The sequence below is a fragment of the Balaenoptera acutorostrata genome, chromosome 11, assembly GCF_949987535.1.
Source record: "Balaenoptera acutorostrata chromosome 11, mBalAcu1.1, whole genome shotgun sequence".
Classification (NCBI taxonomy): domain Eukaryota; kingdom Metazoa; phylum Chordata; class Mammalia; order Artiodactyla; family Balaenopteridae; genus Balaenoptera; species Balaenoptera acutorostrata.
In genome coordinates this window covers 720,694-744,769 of record NC_080074.1, presented here as the reverse complement: position 1 = coordinate 744,769, position 24,076 = coordinate 720,694, and the positions used below count along the sequence as shown (strand labels likewise).

At 49.2% G+C, this 24,076-nt stretch overlaps 1 protein-coding gene across 1 annotated transcript in view; it reads right to left on the bottom strand.

The window, feature by feature from the left end:
• Positions 1-24,076, bottom strand: part of TTLL8 (tubulin tyrosine ligase like 8) — a 55,433-nt gene that overhangs the window by 26,501 nt on the left and 4,856 nt on the right. The window contains 7 exon segments of the mRNA XM_057556522.1: positions 5,253-5,439; positions 12,265-12,390; positions 13,865-13,979; positions 15,261-15,389; positions 16,736-16,791; positions 17,435-17,615; positions 21,050-21,141. Coding sequence (XP_057412505.1) covers positions 5,253-5,439; positions 12,265-12,390; positions 13,865-13,979; positions 15,261-15,389; positions 16,736-16,791; positions 17,435-17,615; positions 21,050-21,141 — 886 coding nt within the window.

Below are 24,076 nucleotides of genomic sequence, written 5' to 3'. Positions count from 1 at the left end.
TGAAGAAATAAAATTGTTTTCTACAATGACATACCCTGTATGTAGAAAATTCTAAGGAACACACACACACACACACACACACACACACACACTGCAAACTATTAGAACTAATAAGTGAGTTCAGCAAAAGTCACAGTTACAAGATCAATATACAAAAATCAATTGCATTCCTATACGCTACCAACAAAAATCCTAAAATTAAAATTAAGAAATTAATTCCATTCATAATAGTATTAAAAATAAAACATACAGGAATAAATTTAGCAAGAGAAGTATAAATTTTGAACTCTGAAAACTATAAAATATTGTTGATACACATTTTAAAAGTCCTAAACAAGTGGAGAAACATTCTATATCTATGGATTGGAAGACTCAGTATTATTAAAAACCAGAAAATACAACCCATAGAGACAGAAAAAGATTAGTGGCTGGAAAGGACTGGGGCTGTGAACAAAGAGTGACTGAAGATGGGAACAAGGGAATTTTATGGGGTGATGGACATGTCCTAATACTGGATTGTGGTTTTATACAACTTTGTGAATTTACTAAAAATCATTGAATTGTACATTTACAATTAATGGAGTCTATGGCATTCCAATTATAGCTCAATAAATGTATTTTAAAAGTTGAACTGGAAGAAGTGGAAAAAATTGGATTCCTCCTGTACGATTACGAAGGTTTATGGTGGCAAAGACTGTCCTGCTGTGAATAGGCCAGACTGTCTGCTGATCAAGGGGTTAGTTCCATTTCAATTACATTAATGCTACTCTGATTTATGACAAGGCCATACAGTGGGAAAAGAAATACTTTTCAATAAATTATAAGTCATTTCCAATATTCATATGGAAAAATACATCTTGATACCTACCAAACACCATACATGAAAATCAACTCCAAACGGGCATGTGTAAAAATATGTGAAAGGTAAAATAATGATTATTTTAGAAGAAAACATAGGAGTATAAATTCATGACTTGGAAACAGCAAGGACTTTTTGAATAGTATTATAAAACATCAATGATGAAGAGAAACTAAGATAATTGGACTCTATGATGACTAAAGATTTTCACTCTATCAAAACACATCTTTAAGAGAATGAAAAAAATCCACAGAATGGGAGACAATAGAAGGATGGGCAAGAAACCTGAATAGTGAATTCACAAAAGAGGATATCCACACGGCTAATAAACACGAAAAGATGATAAACTGCACTAGTTACCAGGGCAATGAATCTAGAAGAATTCATACGTGAGAATAAATAGAAAATTTCTGGAAAAGAGAGTAAAGAGAATGGACTATTTCTACCATGAATTAAATCATAAATATACAGTAATTTAAAATGTACAGTACTATTACTAAGGTAAAAGATAGCAAGGTCAGTGGAAGAGAATATATAGTTTAGAGTTAGACTCAAAGATATTAGAAAGACTGTCATGATGATGATGAGAGATGAGACCAGTGTAAGAGACATGAGGGACACAGTCTAACATATGTGTAATTGAAATCCCAGACAGAAGTTAGAGAAAGAATGGGGCAGAGGCAATATCGGAAAAATTAATGGCCAAGAATTTTCCAAATTTGATGGGAAGCTCCAACTAACAGATAAAATAAGTCCCACAAACCCGAAGCAGGATAAATACAAAGAAAACTGCTCCTAAAAGCATTGTAACAAAACTGCTGAAAACCAAAGATAAAAAGATCTTAAAGCACCCAGATAAAAAGACACTACCTTCAAAGAACAGAAACAATACTACAGGTGATTTGTAAATAAAAGTTATGAAAGCCAGAAGATGATAGAATAATATCTTAAAATGCAAAAGCAACAAAAACCTCTGCAAAGCTAGAATTTTATTCCAGTGAAACTATCTTTTAAAAATGAATGTAAGGACTTCCCTGGTGGTGCAGTGGTTAAGAATCCACCTGCCAATGCAGGGGACATGGGTTCAAGCCCTGGTCTGGGAAGATCCCACATGCCGCGAAGCAACTAAGCCCGTGCGCCACAATTACTGAGCCTGCGTTCTGGAGCCTGAGAGCCACAACTACTGAGCCCGCATCCACAACTACTGAAGCCCGTGTGCCTAGAGCCCCTGCTACGTGACAAGACAGGCCACTGCAATGAGAAGCCCGTGCACTGCAACGAAGACCCAGTGCAGCCAAAAATAAATAAATAAATTTTAAGGAAAAAAGAGGGCTTCCCTGGTGGCGCAGTGGTTGAGAGTCTGCCTGCCAATGCAGGGGACACGGGTTCGAGCCCTGGTCTGGGGGGATCCCACATGCCGCGCAGCAACTAGGCCCATGAGCCACAACTACTGAGCCTGCGCGTCTGGAGCCTGTGCTCCGCAACAGGAGAGGCCGCGATGGTGAGAGGCCCGCGCACCGCGATGAAGAGTGGCCCCCACTTGCCGCAACTGGAGAAAGCCCTCACACAGAGACGAAGACCCAACACAGCCATAAATAAATAAATAAATAAATAAAATATTTAAAAAAAAAAAGAAAATACTTAGAGATAAATGAAAATTAAAACACAACATGTCAAAACTTATGGGATGTAGTGAAAACAGTACCAAGGGGAAGATGTAGAGCTATAAAGGCTTACATTAAAAAATGAGAAAAATCTCAAGTCAATAACCTAACTTTACAGCTTAAGAAACTAGAAAAAGAAGAAGAACAAACTAAACCCAAGGCTAGCAGGAGGAAGGAAATAATAAAGATTAGAGCAGAATTAAACAAAATAGAAAAACAATAGAGGAAATGAATAAAACCAAAAGTTGGTTCATTGAAAAGATCAACAAAGTAGGTGAACTTTTAGCTAGATGGACTAAGGAAAAAACAGAGAATACTCAAATTACTAAAATCAAAAATGATATTAGGGACATTACTACTGATTTTACAAAAATTAAAAAAGATTATAAGAGAGTACTATGGACAGTTGTACACCAACAAACTGGATAACTTAGATGAAATACACAAATTTCCAGAAACACAAAACCTACCAAGACTAAATCATGAGGACACAGAAAATACGAATGGACCTATAACAACTAAGGGGCTTGAATCAGTAATCAAAACTCTCCCAGCAAAGAAATGCCCTAGATGTGATGGCTTTACTGGTGAAATCTACCAAACATTTAAAGAAGAGCTAATACAAGTCCTTCTCAAACTTTTCCCCCAAATTGAACAGCTAATAAATGAATTCAGCAAAGTAGCAGAATACAAAGTCACCACGCAAAAATCAGTTGCATTTCTATTTCTCTTTTTAATTCTGTGATTGTTTTATATATTCTGATGCAGTATTCACTACATCCAAGTCCAGATTGTTTTGATTCCTTTGATTGGATTCCTTTCTTATGAAATACCCTCTTTACGTCTATTAATACCTCAAATACAGTTGGAGATTTTAACTAGGCTCTCTCAGTATCTCAGAGAACAAGCAGGCAAAATAATCAGTAAGGATATAGATTTGAATAACTAACTTGACTTAACTGACATTTTTAATAACACACCACCTAGCAATGCAGATATGCATTGTATTCAAGTGTACATGAAACAGTTACCAAAACAGATCAGTGCTGATCAGGGCTGAAAGCAAGTTCCGCCAAAATGCATGTTTATTTTTTATTTACAGTGACTATCTGTATACAAAAAAAGAACCTTGATCCTTATCTCTTATCTTACACACAAGTTAAGATTAATTAGTCATGAAAAGCTAAAAGTGAATGGAAATACAGTAAAGCATGTAGAAGAAATCATAGGGGAACATCTTCATGACCTTGAATAGTCAAAGGTTTCTTAACCAGGACTCTAAAGGACCTACCATAATAGGGAAAAAATGAAAACAGTGGACCTCATCAAGAAATTCCATTGAAAGGTAAAAAGACAAGTCATGCACTGGGAGAAGGTACGCTTAATGCACATCTCCAACAAAGGACTTGGTGACGAATATGTAGAGAACTCTTAGAAATCAACTTTATAAACAGAGAACCAACCTCTTTCTCTTTAATGATCAAAAGATTTGAATAAGCACTTCACGAGAGAACATAGCCAAATGGCCAGTAAGCATATGAAACTATGTTCATCACCATCGGCCATCAGAGAAACGCAAACTAAGACCACAATGAGACGACGAAGAAGGGAAAATGAAGAAGTGTGACAATGCCGAGGGCTGTCCACGGCGCGGGGAGCGGGGCGCGTGGACACGTGTCACGGCTGGCTTACGAAGCTGCACAGCCACTTTGGGAATTGTTCAAAACTGGCGGTGTCCCACCTGCCCATCCACAGCGGAAGGAGTAAGGGCTCTGTGGTCTATTGAAAGGACGGGATTCCGCACAGCAACAGAAAAGAATGAGCTTCTGCACCAACTTGGATAAATCTCACAGGTCTTGTGTCGAGCAGAAGTCACAAATGAGACAGCCCGGCCTGTAGGATTCCATGAACGTGAAATTCCACAGCAACATTGGTGGAGGTGGTGGGAATCAGAGGAGGTGTGACCTCGGTGGGGTCCTGCCTGGGAGGGGTTACCAGGGGGGCTGGGGGGCTGGGAATGTCCTTTGTCTTGGTCTGGGCGGTGGCTACACCGTGAGCACACATGCAGACTTTCATCCACCTGGAGAAATACCATCAGCACGTGGCATGCCCTTTACTGTATTTACATCCAATAAAAAAGAAGATACTTGATCCAAAGAAGGAAAGGAGTAGAACAACAGAAACGACCCTGGGATGGGGCGTGTGGGCTGCAGGCAGACCCTCCAAAACAAGGGCTCCAGCTTTGCTGCCTTGTTCCCTCGGCGGAGAGCTGCTCCCGGCGCGGCTGCTGGCCCGCCTCTGCCCCAGCTCCGCGCCGTCGGCCACTGTGAAAGGTCGCAGCCCTCCGCAGAGGGCCCCCGGGGAGTGAGGGGCAATTGAAGGTCGTGGAGTCAGGAGGCCTGGGCCGAGCAACGGCCCCGCTAGTCCCGACCACCCAGAGCCAGCCAGGCGGCCTGGCCACAAAGGGGACGCCCACGGCGGCTGTGGCCACAAATGACGCAAAGGACACGCAGGGTGCGCAAGGTGCCACAGGGTCGCCCGGCCGTGTCATCCTCTTCTCAGCCAACAGGGGCCTGGGCAGGCACCCAAAAAGGCACCCCAACTGCCAGACAGGCGCCCCAGACGTCCCAGGGGCCAACGTCCCCAGACAACCCCTAAAGTCCACCCGGCGTCCTCTGGGTAACGCGAGCCTCGGGCAGGCCCCAGAGGGCGCCGACCAGGCGTCTTACTGAAGGAGCGTGTAGTACTGCTGGGTCAGGTCCTGCCACTCGTCCTCCGTGAGGTCCTTGGCGGCGTCTTCAGAGAGGTCGATGTCCCTGTGCTCCAGCCGCCCCAGGTAGGCCTCGCACACCCTGCACGCGACGTCCACCAGCTGCCCTGAGAGGCCTGTGAGCCTCGATCCCGCGCTCTCAGGAACTGAAACCCAAGGACAAGCACGTGGAGCCTGGGCCACCACCCGCCCCCATGCAGTGGTACGACTGGGGGCGCAGGCAAAGGCCACCCCACCTGTCTGTGCCTCAGGGCCTCACGGTGAGGGCTCTCGCTTCTCTGGGCAGCCGCCCTGGATGCCACACCTGGGTCTGGGCAGGTAACCTTTCCCCTCCCGAAGCTGCCCCCCCACTGCACCGTGCCCCCCACCCTCCGACTAGACTCTCAGCCCCTCGGGTGGGAATGAAACAGCACTTCTGATGAGCTCTCCACAAAACCTCTGCTTCTGAGCACATACTTGGTCCTCAGTGAGAAAAGAACAGGTGTTTGTGGACAGCCCTGCAGTGATGCCTGCCGGCCCTGCGGGAGGCTGGGAGGAACACCTCCCTGTACATCTGGCACTTCTCAGAGGCCCAGCCTGTGTGGGCTTTGTGGCTCTGCGCATCCGACCTCCCACGCAGCACCCTCTCCTTCTGGAGCCCGTGAGCCAAGATCGCTGTTGGTCTGGGGAGCACTGAACACAGGGAGGCCCCCGCCCAGGTGAAGGCAGACCTCATGCATCTGGCCCCCACCTCATGTGGCGGCCTGCCCCCCACACAAAGCCAGCGGTCCCCAGGCTGGATGCGGAGACGGGGTGAGAGCTGAACCCTGTCGTGGGGCTATGGGGCAGGAGCCTGCAGAACAAGGCTGCTTGGAAGGTGTATGGGGACACCTGCACAAGCCCCAGGCACAGCCACTTAGATGGCAGCCCTGATGGACCCAGCGGCCGCCAGCGAGAACGGACCCGGGAGAAAGCGCTCGAGCTTTGCGGTTGCTGCGGAGATTACAACATGCATTTCTTAAATGTGCTGAGGTGAAATTCACAAAATATAAAAATAACCATTTTAAAGTGAAAATTCACTTCTGGTGTCCAGCATGTAAGGAGCCTGGAAGTTGCCACTCCACCCTAACAGCAGGTGAAAAGCTGAACAGACCGGAAAATCGCCAGCTGTTCTTAGATCTGTCAGAGAACTGAGGTCACAAGGCAAAAGCCTGCCCCAAATTGGAGAGACGGATGGGCAGGTACAGAGAGTCACCAGAGCAGAAACCTCTGTGGGAGCCAGCACCAGGGAAGGAAACCCACCTGCTGCAATGGACGGATTGCGGGAGGCTCAGCGTGGACAACCCTGAGAGTTAGAGACCCCAGGGGTCATTTTTAGGGGCCCCATACTTTTGTCAGTTTTACCTCCAAGAGCTTGACCTGGGGGTCACAGTGAGGATTGGAGGAAAATCCCCTTGTGTTTCTGGCAGGGAGAGGAGGAAAGGAACACTCTGTTCTTAACAAGGCTGCCCTCAGGAGAAACAGTCACCAGAGTGTGACCTGCCAGGGTTTTATCAGGGCCTAATCAACGCTCCACCACCTCTAGCCATCCTGTCCCACCAAAGGGGTAAAAAAGGAGAAGCAGTGGTGAAGTTCACAGTCCAAGGGTACAGGCTCACCAAAGACTGAGACCTGATCACAGGACTACAGAGCACTGTATCAGACAAAAAAAAAAAAAAAAAAGAGGGGATTTTTTTGCCAGTAGACTTGGCTTGCAAGAAATGTTAAAAGAAAGAAGTCCTTAGGAGAGAAAAATAATGGCATAAATCAGAAACAGATCCACATAAAGAAAGGAAGAGCATTAGAGAAGGAATAAATAAAGGGAAAATTAAAACTTTACTTTTTTAATCCTTAATTGATCTGACAGAACATAATAATTTAATAATTATTATTAAAAATAAAAATAGCAAAAATGTATACAGATTATAGCTTATGGATAAGTGAAATAAATGACAGCAAAGATACAGGGCACAGGAGGAAGAAATTAGGAACATTTTCTTATAAAATATTCCCATTACTGTAAAGTGGTCAATGTTACTTGAAAATGCAGTTCGATTCATTGTAAATGTATATTGCAAACTATAGGACAACCACTAAAAAAATTTATATATATCTATATATATCTGCTATGCTAGGAAAAGAAAGAAAATGAAATCATACAAAATGCTCAATAAAAACCACAAGAAGCAGAAAAAGAGTAGAAAAAAAATAGGAACAAAGGACAAGGGCAACGAATAGAAAACAGTAATAAATATGGTAGCTGTTACTCCAACCATATCAATAATCACTTTAAATGTCAATGATTAAATGTATCAATTAAAAGAGATTATACAGTGATCAAGCAATAAGACCCAACAGTATGTTTTCAACAAGAATTCCACTGTAGATAAAGACACATATAGATTAAAAGCAAAGGGATGGAGAGAAATATACCATGCTAACACTAATAAAGAAAAGCAGGAGTATCTATATTAATTTCAGACAGAACAGACTTCAGAGCAAGGAAAACTATCAGGGATAAAGAGAATGTTACATAATGATGAAGGGGTCAATACAACAAGAAGACATAGCAATACTTAACATGTATGTGCCTAACAACAGAGCATCAAAATACATGAGGCACAAACTGATAGAACTTCAGGGAGAAATAGATGACCTCTATGAGAGTTGGAGACTTCAACACCCCTCTCTCAGAAATGGATAGATCCAGCAGGCAGAAAGTCCATAAGGACGTAGGTGAACTCAATAGCACCATCAATCAACTGGATATAATGGACATCTATACAGTACTTCATCCAACAACAGCACAATACACATTCTTCTCAAGCTCATTTGGAACAGTTCCCAAAATAGACCACTTTGGGGCCATAAAACACACCTTAACAAATGTAAAAGAATAGAAATCATAAAATATATGCTCTCAGACCACAATGGATTAAACTAGAAATCAAAAGGTACAGATAGCTGGAAAAATCCTCAAGTATGTGGAGATTAAACAACGTACGTCTAATAACACATGAGTCAATGAAAAGAATCCCAAGAAAAATTTTAAATATTTAGAACTGAATGAAAATAAAAATACAATTTATCAAAATTTGTGGGATGCAATGAAAGCAGTGCTTAGAGGGGAATTTATAGCATTGAATGCATATATTAGAAATGAAGAAAGATCTGAAACTAATTGTCTAAGCTTTTATCTTAGGAAGCCAGAAAAAGAAGAACAAATCAAACTCAAAATAAACAGAAGAAAATAAATAATAAAACTTAGACCAGGGACTTCCCTGGTGGCGCAGTGGTTGAGAATCCACCACCTTCCAATGCAGGGGACATGGGTTCAATCCCTGGTCCAGGAAGATCCCACATGCCGCGGAGCAACTAAGTCCGTGTGCCGCAACTACTGAGCCTGTGCTCTAGAGCCCGTGAGCCACAACTATTGAGCCCACATGCCGCAACTACTGAAGCTCGCATGCTTAGAGCCCGTGCTCCGCAACAAGAGAAGCCACTGCAGTGAGAAGCCTGTGCACCGCAACGAAGAGTAGCCCCCACTCGCCGCAACTAGAGAAAGCCCACGCGCAGCAACAAAGACCCAACACAGCCAAAACTAAATAAATAAAATAAATAAATTAGAAAAAAAACAAACTTAAACCAGAAATAAATGAAATTGAAAACGGGAAATCAATAGAGAAAATAAGTGAAACCAAAAGCTGGTTCTTTGAACACATCAATAAAATTAATAAGCCTGTAGTTAGGTTAACTAAAAACAAAAAAAGATAGATGACATAAATTACTAATATCATAAAACTAAGAGGAGACATCACTACAGATCTCATGGACATTAAAAGGATAATAAAAGAATACTATGAACAACTTTATGCCAACGAATTTTATAATCTAGGTGAAATGGACTGATTCTTTGAAATATACAATCTGCCAAAGCTCACAGAAGAAGAAACAGACAATCGGAATAGTCCTATATCTATTAAAGAAATCGAATCAATGGTTAATAACTTTCCAAAACAGAAGGCACCAGTCCTAGATGGATTCACAGGTGAATTCTACCAAACATTTAAAGAAAAATGTATACCAATTCTCTACAATCTCCTTCAGATGATAGAGGCAGAGGGAATACTTTGTGACTCATTCTCTGTGGCCAGCATTACCCTAATACCAAAACCAGACAATGGTATCACAAGAAAAGAAAACTATTGACCAAAATCTCTCATGAACATATTTGAAAAATCCTCAACAAAATATTTGCAAATCAAATCTAACAATTTACAAAAAGAATTATACACCATGACCAAGTCACATTTATCCCGGGTATGCAAAACTGGTTCCGCATTCAAGAATCAATTAATGTAATCCATCATACCAACAGGCTAAAGAAGAAATATTACATGATCATATCAATAGATGCAGAAAAAGCATTTGACAAAATTCAGCACCCACTTATGATAAAAACTCTCAGCAAACTAGGAATAGAGAGGAACTTCCTCAACTTGATAAAGAATATCTACAAAAAACCTACAGCTAACATTATACTCAATGGTGAGAAACTAGAGTCTTTCCTACTAAAATCAGGAGCAAAGCAAGGATGTCCTTTCTCACCACTCCTTTTCAACATCACACTGGAAATCCTAGCTAATGCAACAAGACAAGAAAATGAAAAGTATACAAATTGGGAAAGAAGAAATAAAAGTGTTTTTATTCAAAGATGACATGATTGTCTATGTAGAAAATCTGAAAGAATTAAGAACAAAAAACTTCTGGAACTAGTAAGTCATTATAGTCAATCACTTTCCTATACACCAGCAATTAATAATTGGAATTTGAAATTAAAAACAAAATACCATTACATTAGCACTCCAAATATGAAATAAATACATAATTAAATAAATCTAACAAAATATGTACAAGATCTATATGAAGAAAAGTACAAAACTCTGGTTAATTAAATCAAAGAAGAACAAATTAATGGAGAGGTATTCTGTGGTCATGAATAGAAAAGACTCATTGTCAACATGTCAGTTCTTCCCAACTTGATCTATAGATTCAAAGCAATCCCAGGCAAAATCCCAGCAAGTTATTTTGTGGATATTGACCAACTGATTCTAAAGTTTATATGGAGAAACAAAAAATCCAGAATAGCCAATGCAATGTTGAAGGAGAAGAACAAAGTTGGAAGATTGACACTATCTAAATTTGAGCTTTACAAAAAATCTACAATAATCAAGATAGTGTGGTATTGGTGAAAAAGAGACAAATAGATCAGTGGAATAGAGAGCCCAGAAATAGACCCACACAAATATAGTCAACTGATCTTTGACAAAGGCACAAAGGCAATACAATGGAGCAAAGATAGTCTTTTCAAACAAATGGTGCTGGAACAAATGGATATCTGCATGCAAAAAAAAAAAAAATGAATCTAGATACAGACCTTACACCCTTCATAGAAATTAACTGAAAATGGATCATAGACCTAAGTTGAAACACAAAGCTATAAAACTCCTAGAAGATAACAGGAGAAAACCAAGATGAACTTGGGTATGATGATGACTTTTTAGATACAACACCAAAGGCACAATCCATGAAAAAAATAATTGATAAGTTGGACTTCACTGAAATTTAAAACTTCTGCTATGTGGAAGACATCATCAACAGAATTAGAAAACAAGCTGTAAAGTTGGAGAAAATATTTGCAAAAGACACATACAAGAAAGTACTGGTATCCAAAATATGCAAAGAACCCTTAAAACTCAACAAAAAAACAAACACCCCAATTTAAAACTGGAGGGAAGCTGAACAGACTTCTCACCAAAGAATATATACAGATGGCAAATAAGTATATTAAAAGGTGTTTAACATCGTATATTGTCAGGGGAATGAAAATTAAAACAACAGTGAGATACCACTACACACCTATTAGGACAGCCAAGATCCAGAGCACTGACGTCACCAAATGCTCACCAGGATGCGGAGCAACAGGAACTCTCATCATTGCTGGTGGGAACATAAACTGGTGTAGCAATCACTTTGGAACACAGTTTGGCAGTTTCTTACCAAACTAAACATACTCTTGCCATATTATCCAGCAGTCGTGATCCTTGGTATTTACCAAGTGAGTTGAAAACTTACAGCTGCACAAAAGCCTGTATGCAGCTTTAATCATAACTGCCAAGACTTGAAAGCACCCAAGATGTCCTTCAACAGGTGACTGGATGAACAAACTCTGTTCCATCCAGACAGTGGAATGTTACTCAGTGCTAAAGAGAAATGAGCTATCAAGTCATGAAAAGACATGGAGGGACCTTAAATGCACATTAGTAAGTGAAAGAAGCCTGTCTGAATCATATATACCGTATGATTCCAACTGTATGACATTTTGGAAAAGGCAAAGCTGTGGCGACAATAAAAAGATAAGGTGTTGGGGGGAAGGAGGAATGAACAGGCTGAGCACAGAGGATTTTTAGGGCAGTGAAACTACTCTGAAAGATACTATATCAGTGGATACATGTCATTCATTTTACATTTGTCCAAACCAAGAGGGAACCGTGATGTAAACTGTGGAGTCTGGGTGATGATGATGTGTGAGTGTAGGTCCATCACTTACAACAAATGCACCGTCTGGAGGAGGATGTTGATACAGGGGAGGAAAGCGCAGAGGGTACACAGGACAACTCTATACCTCCTGCTCAACTTTGCTGTGAACCTAAAACTGTTCTATGAAAGTGAGTAACAACAAAAAGGACGTATTTGGGTCTTGTAGGCCTAAACCCACGGTGGCCCATGACTCCCTACACGACCCAGGAGCGCCATTCCCGTGGGATTCTGCTGGAAGAGACTGGGGGTCGGGGCAGAGCTGCAGCCCCGCCCTGGATGCACAGCTCCATGGCCCCTCCTGCCACTGTCCTCCCGGGGTGGCACGGCCTCGGCCATGCCAAGGCGGCACACACCTTGCCTGTTGCTGGGGTCACTGTCACCGGCCTTCTCCCTCCAGCCCTTGGGTGTGCTCCTGCTGCAGTTCTGCTGGCTGACCACCCACTTGAGGATGCTGGAGGCCACCGTGCGCTGGAAGTCGTCTGAAAGGACACCAAGGCCTCGCCCCCCTGCCTGCGCTGGGGACGGGAGCTCAGCCAGCGCCAGCCATTCCCAGCCCGGGCATCCCACTGCGTGTGCGGGCCTCACTCCTGCCTCAGAGCCCTCCGGGGGCCGGGTGCTCCCCCACTGCCCCGCCCTGCCCACACCCTCCACCTCCACACTCATCCTCCCTCCTCTGCGGAGGGGAGTCTCATCCACCCCAGGACCTCCACCCCAGCTGCACATCCACCCTGCCTACAGGCCCAGAGGCAGAATCCACGCACCCCGTTCCCTGCCCCTCTCCTGCACCCCCAGGGCCACGGTCTGTGGGCACTGTCACCACCTCTCCCTGCCCCCGTGTCCTCAGCCCTGCACAGAGGGATCCTTCTAGAAGAGCCCCCTGCTGACAGCACCGGGACCCTCCCCATCACACGAGCCCCTCCGGACCTTCCTGGACATGTTTGTTGGCTCCCACCGCTCTAACTGTGGGTGGCTGGGGGCCCTGCTGTATCCACCAGCGCAGAGGCAGCTCAGGGTCCCCCAGACCCAGGCTTGGGGCCAGGCTGCCTCTGAGCACCTGTCACATGCCAGGGGCAGCGGCCAGGGGAGCCTCGCCTCCGTGAGGGGCCTGGGAGGCGAGGCTGCTCCCCACCCCAAGTTGCTGGATATTCCAGCAACTTCTCTCCCAAACCTGCTCCTTCCCCACCTCAGCTGAGGCCACCCCACCGGGCATCCACCTGCCTGGCAGCTACTGCTGCCCTGGAAATATCCAGAACCTGAGCCCCCCACGCAGCCCCTCACCCACCCTCCTCCGTCCATCAGAACAAATGCTCCTGAGATCACCAGCCCCTCTGCCCGAGCACGTGCGGGCACACTGCCTGCTCCAGGGCTGGCCTGGAGCTCCCCGCCAGCTGCCCTCAGCCTCCCTCGCCTCTGGGTCTCCACCCAGTGCCCCATCTTGCGAGATCCCCGCTCATGGTCCTGCCCCCACTGCACTTCTCACCTCTGCCCTGCCCCCGACCCTGCCTTGCCCTGCATCCGGCCATTGGCTCCTGGGAGCCCCGGCCTGGGGTCAGGGCACAGGGCAGGGGTGCTGGGCAGATGCCGCTCTCTACAGCCCCCCAGATGGGCGCTCAGGAAACACGGGCCCCCCCCGAACGACCCCCTCCCTGCCTGCCCTGACCTTCTCCTTCTCTCTCCTGTGCCTCCAGGCAGATTGGACCAGGGACCAGCCTTTGTCCCCAGCCCAGAGCCCGTCGTCCCCGTGTGCCCCAGGCACCCAGACCCGGGCCCAGCACCAACCCCACGCTGGCCTCTCCCAGGTGCTGGGATGGGACTGGGCCCTCCCCCATCACCCCACCCCCACCCCCAGCCCTGGGGCCCCTCCTGCAGGAAGGTGGGCCAGAAAGAGGCCCCGCGGGTTTCCTGGCCCAGCGCTCAACGCCAGGCGCCTCGGCCGGGCCGCCAGCCACTCACCCAGGAACTCCTGCTTCTCGCTCTCGGTGCAGAGGCCGTAGCAGCGTGGGAAGAAGGAGGCGGGGTCGGCCTGGACATACCACGGCAGGCTCCGCAGGCTCACGCACAGCCCGATCTCCAGAGACAGCGGCACGTCAGGCCCGCCGGCCACGCGCCGGGCCAGCTCGGACCAGTCTCAGTGCCCGCAGGCTGGCTGGGCAGCACCGGCTCCAGTGGGCTCCTGGGAGGGCACCTCCTGGAGCGGCCCCTCCCCAGCCCCCCGGCCCCTCCACCCCCCGGCCAGCTGGCCGAGCAGCCGCGTGACCCGACGTGCAGGCCGGGGCCTCGGGCTTACCCTCTGGCCGGTGGCAGGCACGGCAGGCCCAAGGGCGGGCGGGGCCGTCTGGGGGCCCCCAGAGCGGAAGGCGCTGCATTCACCTCCTGGTCCCCGAAGGGCTGGGGCTCAGGCCCAGGAGCGGTGGAGGCGAGAGCTCACGGGTCTACATCGCAGCCGCCCCCCGCCCCCCGCCCCCAGCCCCCGCTCTGCCCCCTGGACGCCGCACTGCTCGTTAAAGAGGCCCGGGGCCACTCCTCAACGCTTTTGAAGAGAAGTGCCACGTGCCCGGGAAACGTAGCCCCTGTCGGCTGCTGGGAGCATTGGTGCCAGGCCCACCCGGGGGTCTTTGCGGGGAGCCCGGCCCCACTGGGCCGTCCGCAGGCACCGTCCACACCCGGAAGGATACCAGCGGCCCAAGGCCTGGCGAGGATGCGTGGGGGGCCAGAGCCCTACAGGGAGCTCCGGGGGCAGCCGTGCACTTCGTCCCTGCCCCTCTGTCACCCTTGAGGGTTTAGGGGACGGTGCCCTTGTTGCCAGGGAAGCCCCTTTATCCTGTCTCTCCCAGGGGGTACACACAGGCCTGTCCGTCCCGGGCTGGCCCCGCCCCTAACCTCAGCCTTCAGGGTAAATGGGGCTGGTGGCTGAAAGGGGGTGAGGGCAGGAAGTGCCCGTGTGGCAATGCCCCCCTGCAGTTGGAAGTCACAGTGCAGGTGAGGGTGGTCCGGCCCCCCTGGGATCCAGAGCCCCTCCAGGGCCCAGAGCCTGGGTCAGGCTGCGGTGGCAGCCGTCACCTGCCCTGTCTTGGGCTTGGCCTGTGCGCCCAGAGGACAGTGCTTCTGTGGCCTTGGGGCCACCCAGGGACACAGGGCGAGGGGCACAGGGGCTCTGGGGGGGGCGGTTTGCGGGCAGCAGCTCTGAGCGGCTCTGGACACTGACGCCGGGCCAGGCCAGCAGGAGGCTCCAGTCCTGGAGAGGAGCCCCCAGGGAACCAGTCCCCGTGTGGCTCTCCCAGCCCTGGAGGTGCTGGCATTTCAGGAGGCAGGGTGCTGCCCCACCTGCGCCCCCAGCCCTCCCACTCACCTTGGTGGTGAAGGACGCCGTCTTCCCGTAGTGATTCAGCATCTGGTCGCAGCTCAGACTGTGATAGTCAATGATGTCCCTTTTGATTGTCCAGAGGAAGTATGGTGTTTCATTTTTTACCAACCTGGACTGGCAAGAAAAAACCTTTATCCACACCCAGCCCCCAAGGCTCACGTCTCTGACAATGGGACACGCCGGGACTAAAGGAACCGGGGTTTAGGTGAGAAGCGGTGTGTGATTTCTGTGACTCTCCCATCCTGACTGCGGCCTCGCACGTTCCTCGAGGGTCTCCCGCGGGCTCACATGGGAGCAGCTACCACATGGGGCTTCCGATGGCACGGGGGTGTGGGGCTTCTGGCTCTGGGCTGCAGGGGCCCCGAGTGGGGTCTGAGCTGCGCCCCCCGTGGGTGCCCACGCCGGCCGCAGGGACACACCATGTGTGGACCTGGGAGAGTCCCCCTCCCTGGCCCCCGGGACACAAGCTCCTCCGCTGCCCCTGCACCTTCAGGATGCAGGGGCCCAGGAGAGCCGCTGTCATTTGTCACAGTGTGTGATGAACCGTCGTACACGGAAGTTTAGACAGCGGCTTGGTGGCCACCCGGGCGCCCGGGGTGAGAAACGGCCTTCCGTCCAGAGCTGACGCTCCCGCACAGGCCCGGCCCCCTGGACCCACCCCCGCCGACTCCCCTCACCCCCTACCCGCGGGCGCCCCCCCCCCCCCCCAGCCTCACGGCCGACTTTCACAGAAAGGAATCGGCTCTGGGAACTTGCAGTGATGGGCTCCCCGGCCTGTCGGGTCCTTGCCCGTTTCTCTTTGATCGTCATCTGCTCCTGACGTGTGAGCGCGTCGCACGTTCTGAGTATCAGATCTTTTAACTCGTAAGCCCTGCAAGTACCTCCCTGAGTGGCTCGTCTTTCCGTTCTGTTCATGGGGTCACATGAGAGACAGGAGCTCTTCAGTGCGGTCAACGCGTCACGCTTGCTCGCGGTGCACGCTGTTTGGTCTCGTTTTAACTTTCTCCCCTCCCCTGAGTCGCAGTGACCCTCTGTTACCGGCCAGCAGAGCCCTCCCGGGGCAGCTCAGCGCTGCAGAGCCCGTCCCTGACGGCTGACCGGCCAGCAGGGAGCATCGCGGCCCGGGAGCCGGGCCCTGTGGCGGCTGCCCCGCCCCGCAGGCAGGCGCTGTGTCCCGCAGACTCCGCCTCCGCCGTCGCCGCCTGAGGGCCGTTCTGAGCCTGTCCCACGGGGTTTCCGCAGACGACAGGCCCAGCTTGCCTGCTCACACGTGGAGGCACACACGTGGACACTCAGAGACACGGGGCACACGGACGCACACACGTGCACACACATGCACACGCATGCATGTCCTCGAGGCAGGGCGTGACCGTGGCTTTGCCACATCTCCCCCCAACAGGACGCAGCACAAAGGCAGGTAAATGTCAGCTAAGGCCCCTCCGGAGCCCACGGGGACCTACCATCACATCGTGGATGTCGTCTGTTTTCTCCAAAGCCACTTCTTGATTTCCTTTGCCTTCAGCACGTTTGTTTTCTGCAAACACAACACACAGGAGATGTCAGTGCATCATGGCCGGAAGGCGTGACCACAGCCGGGCCCACTGACAGGGCCCAGCGCGGAGCAGGTGCCCCCGTGGGTCCCGAAAGGAGCAGGGTCGAGTCAGGCTCGGGAGTCCACCGCGTGGCACCCCCGCCAGGGGCCGTGCCAGGGTCGGGGACCTGGGACGTGGGCAGGGCCGTGAGCTGGGTCTCAAGCACCGTGTGGGACGGGGCCCAGCGCAGACCTTGGAGCCAAGAGGATGCAGACTCTGCAGAGCAGGGGGCAGGCACGTGGGGGGGGGTCAGGGAGGACCAGTGACCAGGGGCTGGGTGCAGCGGGCACTGCAGGGGGCCAAGCAGTGACCACGCGGGAGCTGGGGCCAGAGGAGGGACAGCCAGGGCCAGGCCGCTAAAGGACGATGGACACCATCCAGGCACAGGAGGAGGTCTGGGCATGGACGGTGGGACACCAAGAAGTGACCAGTACCCGGGTTTGAAAGGGCTCGCCAGGGCCTGGACGCCTGGGGCGGGGGCCAGGCGGTGACTCCTTCCCCAGGGTTGAGGCCACAGCCCAGGACCCGCAGAATCGACTCACGTCTGGGTCCTCGTGACATACACACAAACGTCTCACACCGAAACACAAGACGCCTCCGATACTCTACCTGGCGCTCCTTCCCCTTCGTCTTCGACACTCGGAACAACCTTGGGCAGAAAGCGGAACCTCTTCTCCACCCAGCCCTTCCTCCGCAGGGCGGCCCGGATCACCGGGTAGTGTCCGTAGATGGAGAAGATCTTCTTTTCCTTGAATTGCAAGAGTGTATTTGGAATGAAATAATTGAAAACGAGTTAATTTTGTCTCTGTAAGAGGCGTCTACTATCAGGATGACGCCGGCTGCACCGGCGGGGAGACGCCCGTGTCCTGCTCCGAGAAGACCACCCAGGAGTGTTGGCATGGCCGACGGGTTGGGGCCGGGCAGCCCCCGGGCAGGCCCACTCCGCCGCGTGTGTGCCTGCTGCCCCAAACGTGGAGGCCAAGAGGCACAGCACAGCCAGGACCCCGGTGCTTCCTGAGGCTCAGACCCCAGCTCAGGGCAGCTCCAGGTCTGAAAGGTGGGATGCAGGACAGGGCCCGAGGGCCTGTGCTCTGTGGCTTTCTTTTCTCTGCAAAGGTGACCGTCCCTCACGCCTGGGGTGGGGGAGCTGCCCGAGGTTTGAGAGGAGAGGGGGGAACAAATGCCCACCAATGGCTGGAGGGGCAGTGCGAACTGCCCAGGGCCAGCACCAGGGGAGCTGGGGACTCTGCCCATCACTGTGAGAATGAGCCCAGCTGCCAGGGGCCAGGCAGGGAGTTGGTAGCTAGCGTCCTCTGCCTTCCCAGCCGAGGGACAGTGGGCAGGAGAGTGATGGTCATGCTGGAGCCCCAGGGCCCATGCTGCTGAGGACACAGCCTGGACACATCCGTTGGACAGGGTCAGAGGGCGGCAGCTGCAGGGCAGGGTCAGGGAACAGGGGTATGGTCAGCAGTGAGCTTAGGGCCTCATGAGCTTAGGGCCTCATTAGCTTGTGAGAGCAGGAGAGGAGGCCAGGGCAGCAAGGGGAGGCGGCTCAAACTCACTAGGGTCCCTAATTAGACTCTGAATTTGAAAGACAGATTATCCTGAGTGGGCCTGACCTAATCAGGTGTGCCGCTTAAAAGAGGGTCCAGGATCCTCTCAAGTCAGAGATTGAAAACAGCAGAGACTGTCTCTCTCCACTGCTGGCTTTGAAGAAGGTGCCACAAGGAAATTAATTCTGCCAACAAGCTGAGGAAGATTGGAAGCTTCCCCTGTTGAGCCTTCAGATGAGACCCCACCTGGCTGATGCTTCATCTCACCCTTGACAGACACTGAGCAGAGGACCCAGCCTGGACCCCTGGCCCACAGGAGATAATACGTGGTGTGTTTAAGCAGCTAAATTCATGGTGATTTGTCAAGCAGCATTGGTAGCTAACACGGGTCCCAGTGGGAGGACTGGGAACACATGCCAAGAACGTGTGGGCTTGTGGCCAGACTCTGAGAGCTCAAGTCCCAGTGCCCACATGAAAGACCTCCAAGCCCCCTTCTAATCAGAACCTCAGTCCGAAGCCTGGCCTCACCCTCGACAGGGCCGTGCACCATGACAGGGGCCGCTGTGAGGAGAGGCGGGTAGGGAGTATGAAAACAGCAGGAATGTCAGTGCCCTGCAGCTCCAGCAAGACCTCCCAGCTGCCCCCAATCCTCTCCTTAACTGAAGTCGAACTGAACGACTTCAGAAAATCTGATTAACTTTAATAAGTCAGCACAGTACAATACATAAGGCAACTACAAAAGAACAAAAAAGAGTACAAGATTTCTGACATAAGAGAGGGAAAATGGAATAATAAAAAGTAATCAGTCCACAAGGAAGCATGAAAGGAGAGGAAAACTGAGCAGACAGCACAAACCAAATGAATGAAACACGGTGGGAATATACCAGTGTTAAATTATAGATAAATGCACAAAATGCTCCAGTTAAAAGGTAAAGAGTGCCAGACTATATCTTTTTTAAATCTAAATCTATGTTGTTTACAGGAGAAAATCAAAAGCACAACCCTACAGATAGATAAAAAATAAAAGGATCTGTATATGAGACAGAATAGCCTTTGGGACAAATAAACATCACTAAAGTAAAGAAAATCATCCCATAGTTTAAAGAAAACATTCAATTCACCAGAAAGATATATTTGCACCCATTAAGACAGACGGCTATAAATTATACAGAGCAAAAACTGGCAGAAACACAAAGTAGACAAATCCACAATTACAATAGGATATTTAACATGCTTCTCTCAGTAAATTAGAGAACACAGAGACCAAAAATTTCAATAAGGCTAGAAGACTTCAACAACGCAAATAACAAGCTCTACCCTGATGGCTGTGAATATAGCACTCTACATCAACTTTTATATAAATTAACAAAATTCTGGGTATAAAGCCGGTCTGAACACATTTCAATGGAATAACATTGTACCCATTACATTCTCAACCACAGGCAATCAAACTAGAAACCAATAACAAAATAACTAGAAAAATAGCTGCCAGTTTAGAAATTAAGAACTATAGTTTTAAGTAACACACAATCAATGAAAAGCAATAATATGAATTATAAAATACTTTGAACTGAATCTCATCAAAAACACTACAAAATGAAATCTTTTGAAATGCAGCTAAAGCGGTACTTAGAGGGATGTTTGTAGCCCTGAATGTTTATATGTTTTAAGGCCTCAGAAGAAAATCTGAAAATTAAATTCTACTTATATGAAGTCCCAGAAAGGACCATGATAGGAAGCACAGAAAGCACGTCCGTGGTTGCCAGGATTGGGGAATAACCAGGGCGGGAGGCAGCTTCCAAGGGGGCAGAGGTGCTCTGTCGTGTCTGCAGGGGTTGATGCTGATTACATACGTCACCTGTGCTGTGCTTCTCTCTCCAGGTACATCCAGCCCATCACAGCCTGAGCTGTGCATTTATGATCTGTACACTCGCACGTGTGTGCTGTGCTTCAGAAGAAAGTTACGGGAATGAGCACATTTCCACGTGTTAATGTGTGTTGGATTTGTCAGTGCTTCCCCACTGTCCCGGCCTGAGCAACGCGAACGTGTGATAAGGACAGAGGATCATGTTCTCAAAGTGGTAGCCGTGGAGCCATCTGCCCCCATTTGAAGAATGCTTGTCCTTCTTTATCTCCCCCAAATTCTCCCGTTCTGGTGAAAGGTAGGCCTCCCCCTTGGGGAAGTGGGTGGGTATGCCAGCTGCCCCACTCGAGCCCCAGAGTTCCTCTCCTGGGCACAAACCTCTCTCACATGCAAGTGTCCTCACCGTGTCACCCGGGGGCCTGGGGCGGGGGGAGTGGATGGGAGGGGGTCTGTGAGTCACTAGGAGTCTGTCCCTTGTCTGGGATGTGTGTCCACAGCTGCAGTCACACGCCTGCATGGCTGCAGGAGAGATTTTTACCGTGTATGTGTCTGCGTTTTTTGAATTTTGAAAGCATTACCTATTTCAAAAGTACAGCTGAAACATAAAGTAACTCTGGCAGAAGCCTCCACGCGGGGGCCAGGACTGCGGGGGTTGCCTCACCTGGGGGGGAGGGCATCAGAGGCAACGAACTCACTCTCCAAATTCCAAAACGAATTTCTGTTCTTAAAAAGTACCCCTCCCACTGAGCCCCAAAGAGCATTTACCTTGATTGCCGTGTCCGTTAATTGTCTTGCTATTTTGTATATGTCTAATTTGGGGGAAGAAATCAAGTCTTGGGAAATTCCTCGTTTTAATTCTACAAAAGAGAAACAGACATCAAGGCAAAGGAAAGAGCAAACAAGTGACATTCAGACTCAGGAGACACCAGCCTAATCCCCATGTCCAGACCCCCATGGCGCTCGGTCAGCCCTCAGCCTCTGCCTGGGCCAGCCTTCCGGCCGCCAGCCCCTCTGGGCTCCTCTCTGGACCCTGGCCACCAGACTCCCATCAGCACACAGCAAGTGTAGCAGCGTCCATATATACGTTAAAATGAAAACTCTCGTCCCTGCACCCTGCCCACTCCCTCCTCCACCTCTCGGCTCTCCTCTCTCCACAGCCTGTCTGCTGGCTCCACCACAGACAAGCTCGGGCCAAGGTCACACACGCACAGGCCAATCCCATGGTCACTCCCTGCGTCCTGGCCTCTGCCAGCGCTGGACACTCAGCCGGCCAGCCCCTGCTGCCCTGAGCCCCGCTCTCCCTCCCTCACTGCCGCCCCTTCTCTCTCCCCATGCCCTAACTGTGGCCGGGCCCAGGCCCAGACCTCAGACATCTGTGCTTCGCCTCCCCGCCCACCCTGGGCCATCTCATCCCAGATGGTGGTTTGAATTCCACGGGGCGGATGCTCCTGCAGCGTACACACCCCGGCAGACCATCCGACCTCCTGACGCCTCCTGGACCCACGGTCCCTGGACGTCCAAAGAGCATCCCAGGTGGGCAGACAGGCAGTGGACACCCCGGCCACTCACCCAGCTGCTCCTCCTGCAGCTCCCTCCACCCCGTGGACCCCAGAGACCCACATCCACGGAGCCAACTGATGCAGGCAAGGGAGAGCCCCGAGGCCCTGAGCGGGGGTGGGGCTGCAGCAGCGGCCCGTCCACACGGAGAGGGGAGCCCTAGCCCCACCTGGGGACACATGGTAACCAGACGTGAGTCACAGGCGCGAGTGTGAAAGTGTGCACAGGAGCCGGGAGGGGCTCTCAGAGCCTCGGGCAAGGCAGCAAGTCCGAGATGCTCCACAAAAGCACTGACCATCGAAGCTAAAATGGGCAAATCAAACTTTATCAAAATTGAAATGTTCTCCTCAGCTAAGAAAACGAGAAGGCAAACCCTAGACTGGGGGAAAAAGAATACAATACATTCAACCAACAAAGCAGACACCAAGGGTGCATCTGAGGGCTTCTACACGTGGGGAGTTCTGGACAAAGTCAGTTACAAACCAGAGCAGGGCTGGCAGGACCACCAGGAGGACAAAGTGGCCTCAGCTGCAGATAGTGACAGGCACTGCCCTCAGTCACTGACACAACCACAAAGGTCAGCGAGGATGAGGATTGAATGTGACTGTCCAACCCTCACCTCACGAGCACACAGAACACCTCGCTTAGTGGCCGCCATCCTGCTCATTCCAGGACACAGGGAACATTTATTAAAATTGACCACGGAGATGTTCTTCACCAATTTCAAAGGGACAGTAGCCACATAGATCATGTCCCCTGATCACAGAGCCGTGAAGTCAGGGAGTTTAATCAGAAGACAAAGTAACAATAGGAGACTAACACACATTTCACAAATGTGCTTCTGAATAACCCGCGTCAAAGAGGAGATCAGGATAAAAAGTAATGCATGTTTCTTAACTAAATGAGAGTTAAAATACCAAGTATCGAATCTTGTAGCTAGGTTCTGTTTATAAAGCGATTTTTAGCTGTAGATGCAAAGAGTGGAAAATAATAAAGGCTAAGGACAGTCAGTGAAGCATCCATCTCAGATATTAGAAAGATCACCTCAAAGTCAAACCCAAAGAAATCACCAGAAAACTACCAGCGAATTCAAACCCAAACAAATTATCAATACCAGATATTACCAGAGGAGACATTAACAAAATGTTTTTGGGGGGACTTCCCTGGTGGTACAGTGGTTAAGAACCTGCCTACCAATGCAGGGGACACAGGTTCGATCCCTGGTCCGGGAAGATCCCACATGCTGCGGAGCAACTAAGCCTGTGCACTACAACTACTGAGCCTGCGCTCTAGAGCCCATGAGCCACAACTACTGAGCCTGTGCCTAGAGCCTGTGCTCCACAACAAGAGAAGCCACTGCAATGAGAAGCCTGTGCACTGCAACGAAGAGTAGCCCCCGCTCTCCTCAACTAGAGAAAGCCTGCATGCAGCAATGAAGACCCAACACAGCCAAAATTAAAAATAAATAATTTTTTTAAAAAACCCACAAATGTACTATAGAGAAAATTAGCAAAACCAAAAGTTGGATCTTTGAAACATTTTTTTTCATACTGATAAACCTCTAAATAGACTGACCACAACACTATGAGACTAGAAATCAACTACAAGAAAAAAACCTGCAAAAAACACAAACACGTGGAGGGTAAACAATATGCTACTAAAGAACCAATGAGTGACTGAAGAAATCAAAGAGGAAATTAAAAAATATCTGGAGACAAATAAAAATGGAAACACAACAATCCAAACTCTATCAGACATAGCAAAAGCAGTTCTAAGAGGGAAGTTGTAGCGATACAATCCTACCTCAGGGCACAAGAAAAATCTCAAATAAACAACCTAATCTTACACCTAAAGCAACTAGAAAAAGAAGAACAAAGAAAACCCAAAATTAGTAGAAGGAAAGAAATCATAAAGATCAGAGCAGAAATAAATGAAATAGAGACTAAAAAAAAAATGGAAAAGATCAATAAAACTAAAATCTTGTTCTTTGAAAAGGTAAACAAAATTTATAAATCTTTAGCTACACTCATCAAGAAGAAAAGGAAGAGGGCCCAAATCAATAAAATCAGAAATGAAAAAGGAGAAGTTACAACCCACACCACAGAAATATAAAGGATCATAAGAGACTACTGCAAGCAACTCTATGACAATACAGTGGACAACCTAGAAGAAATGGACAAATTCTTAGAAAGGTACACTCTCCCAAGACTGAACCAGGAAGAAACAGAAAATATG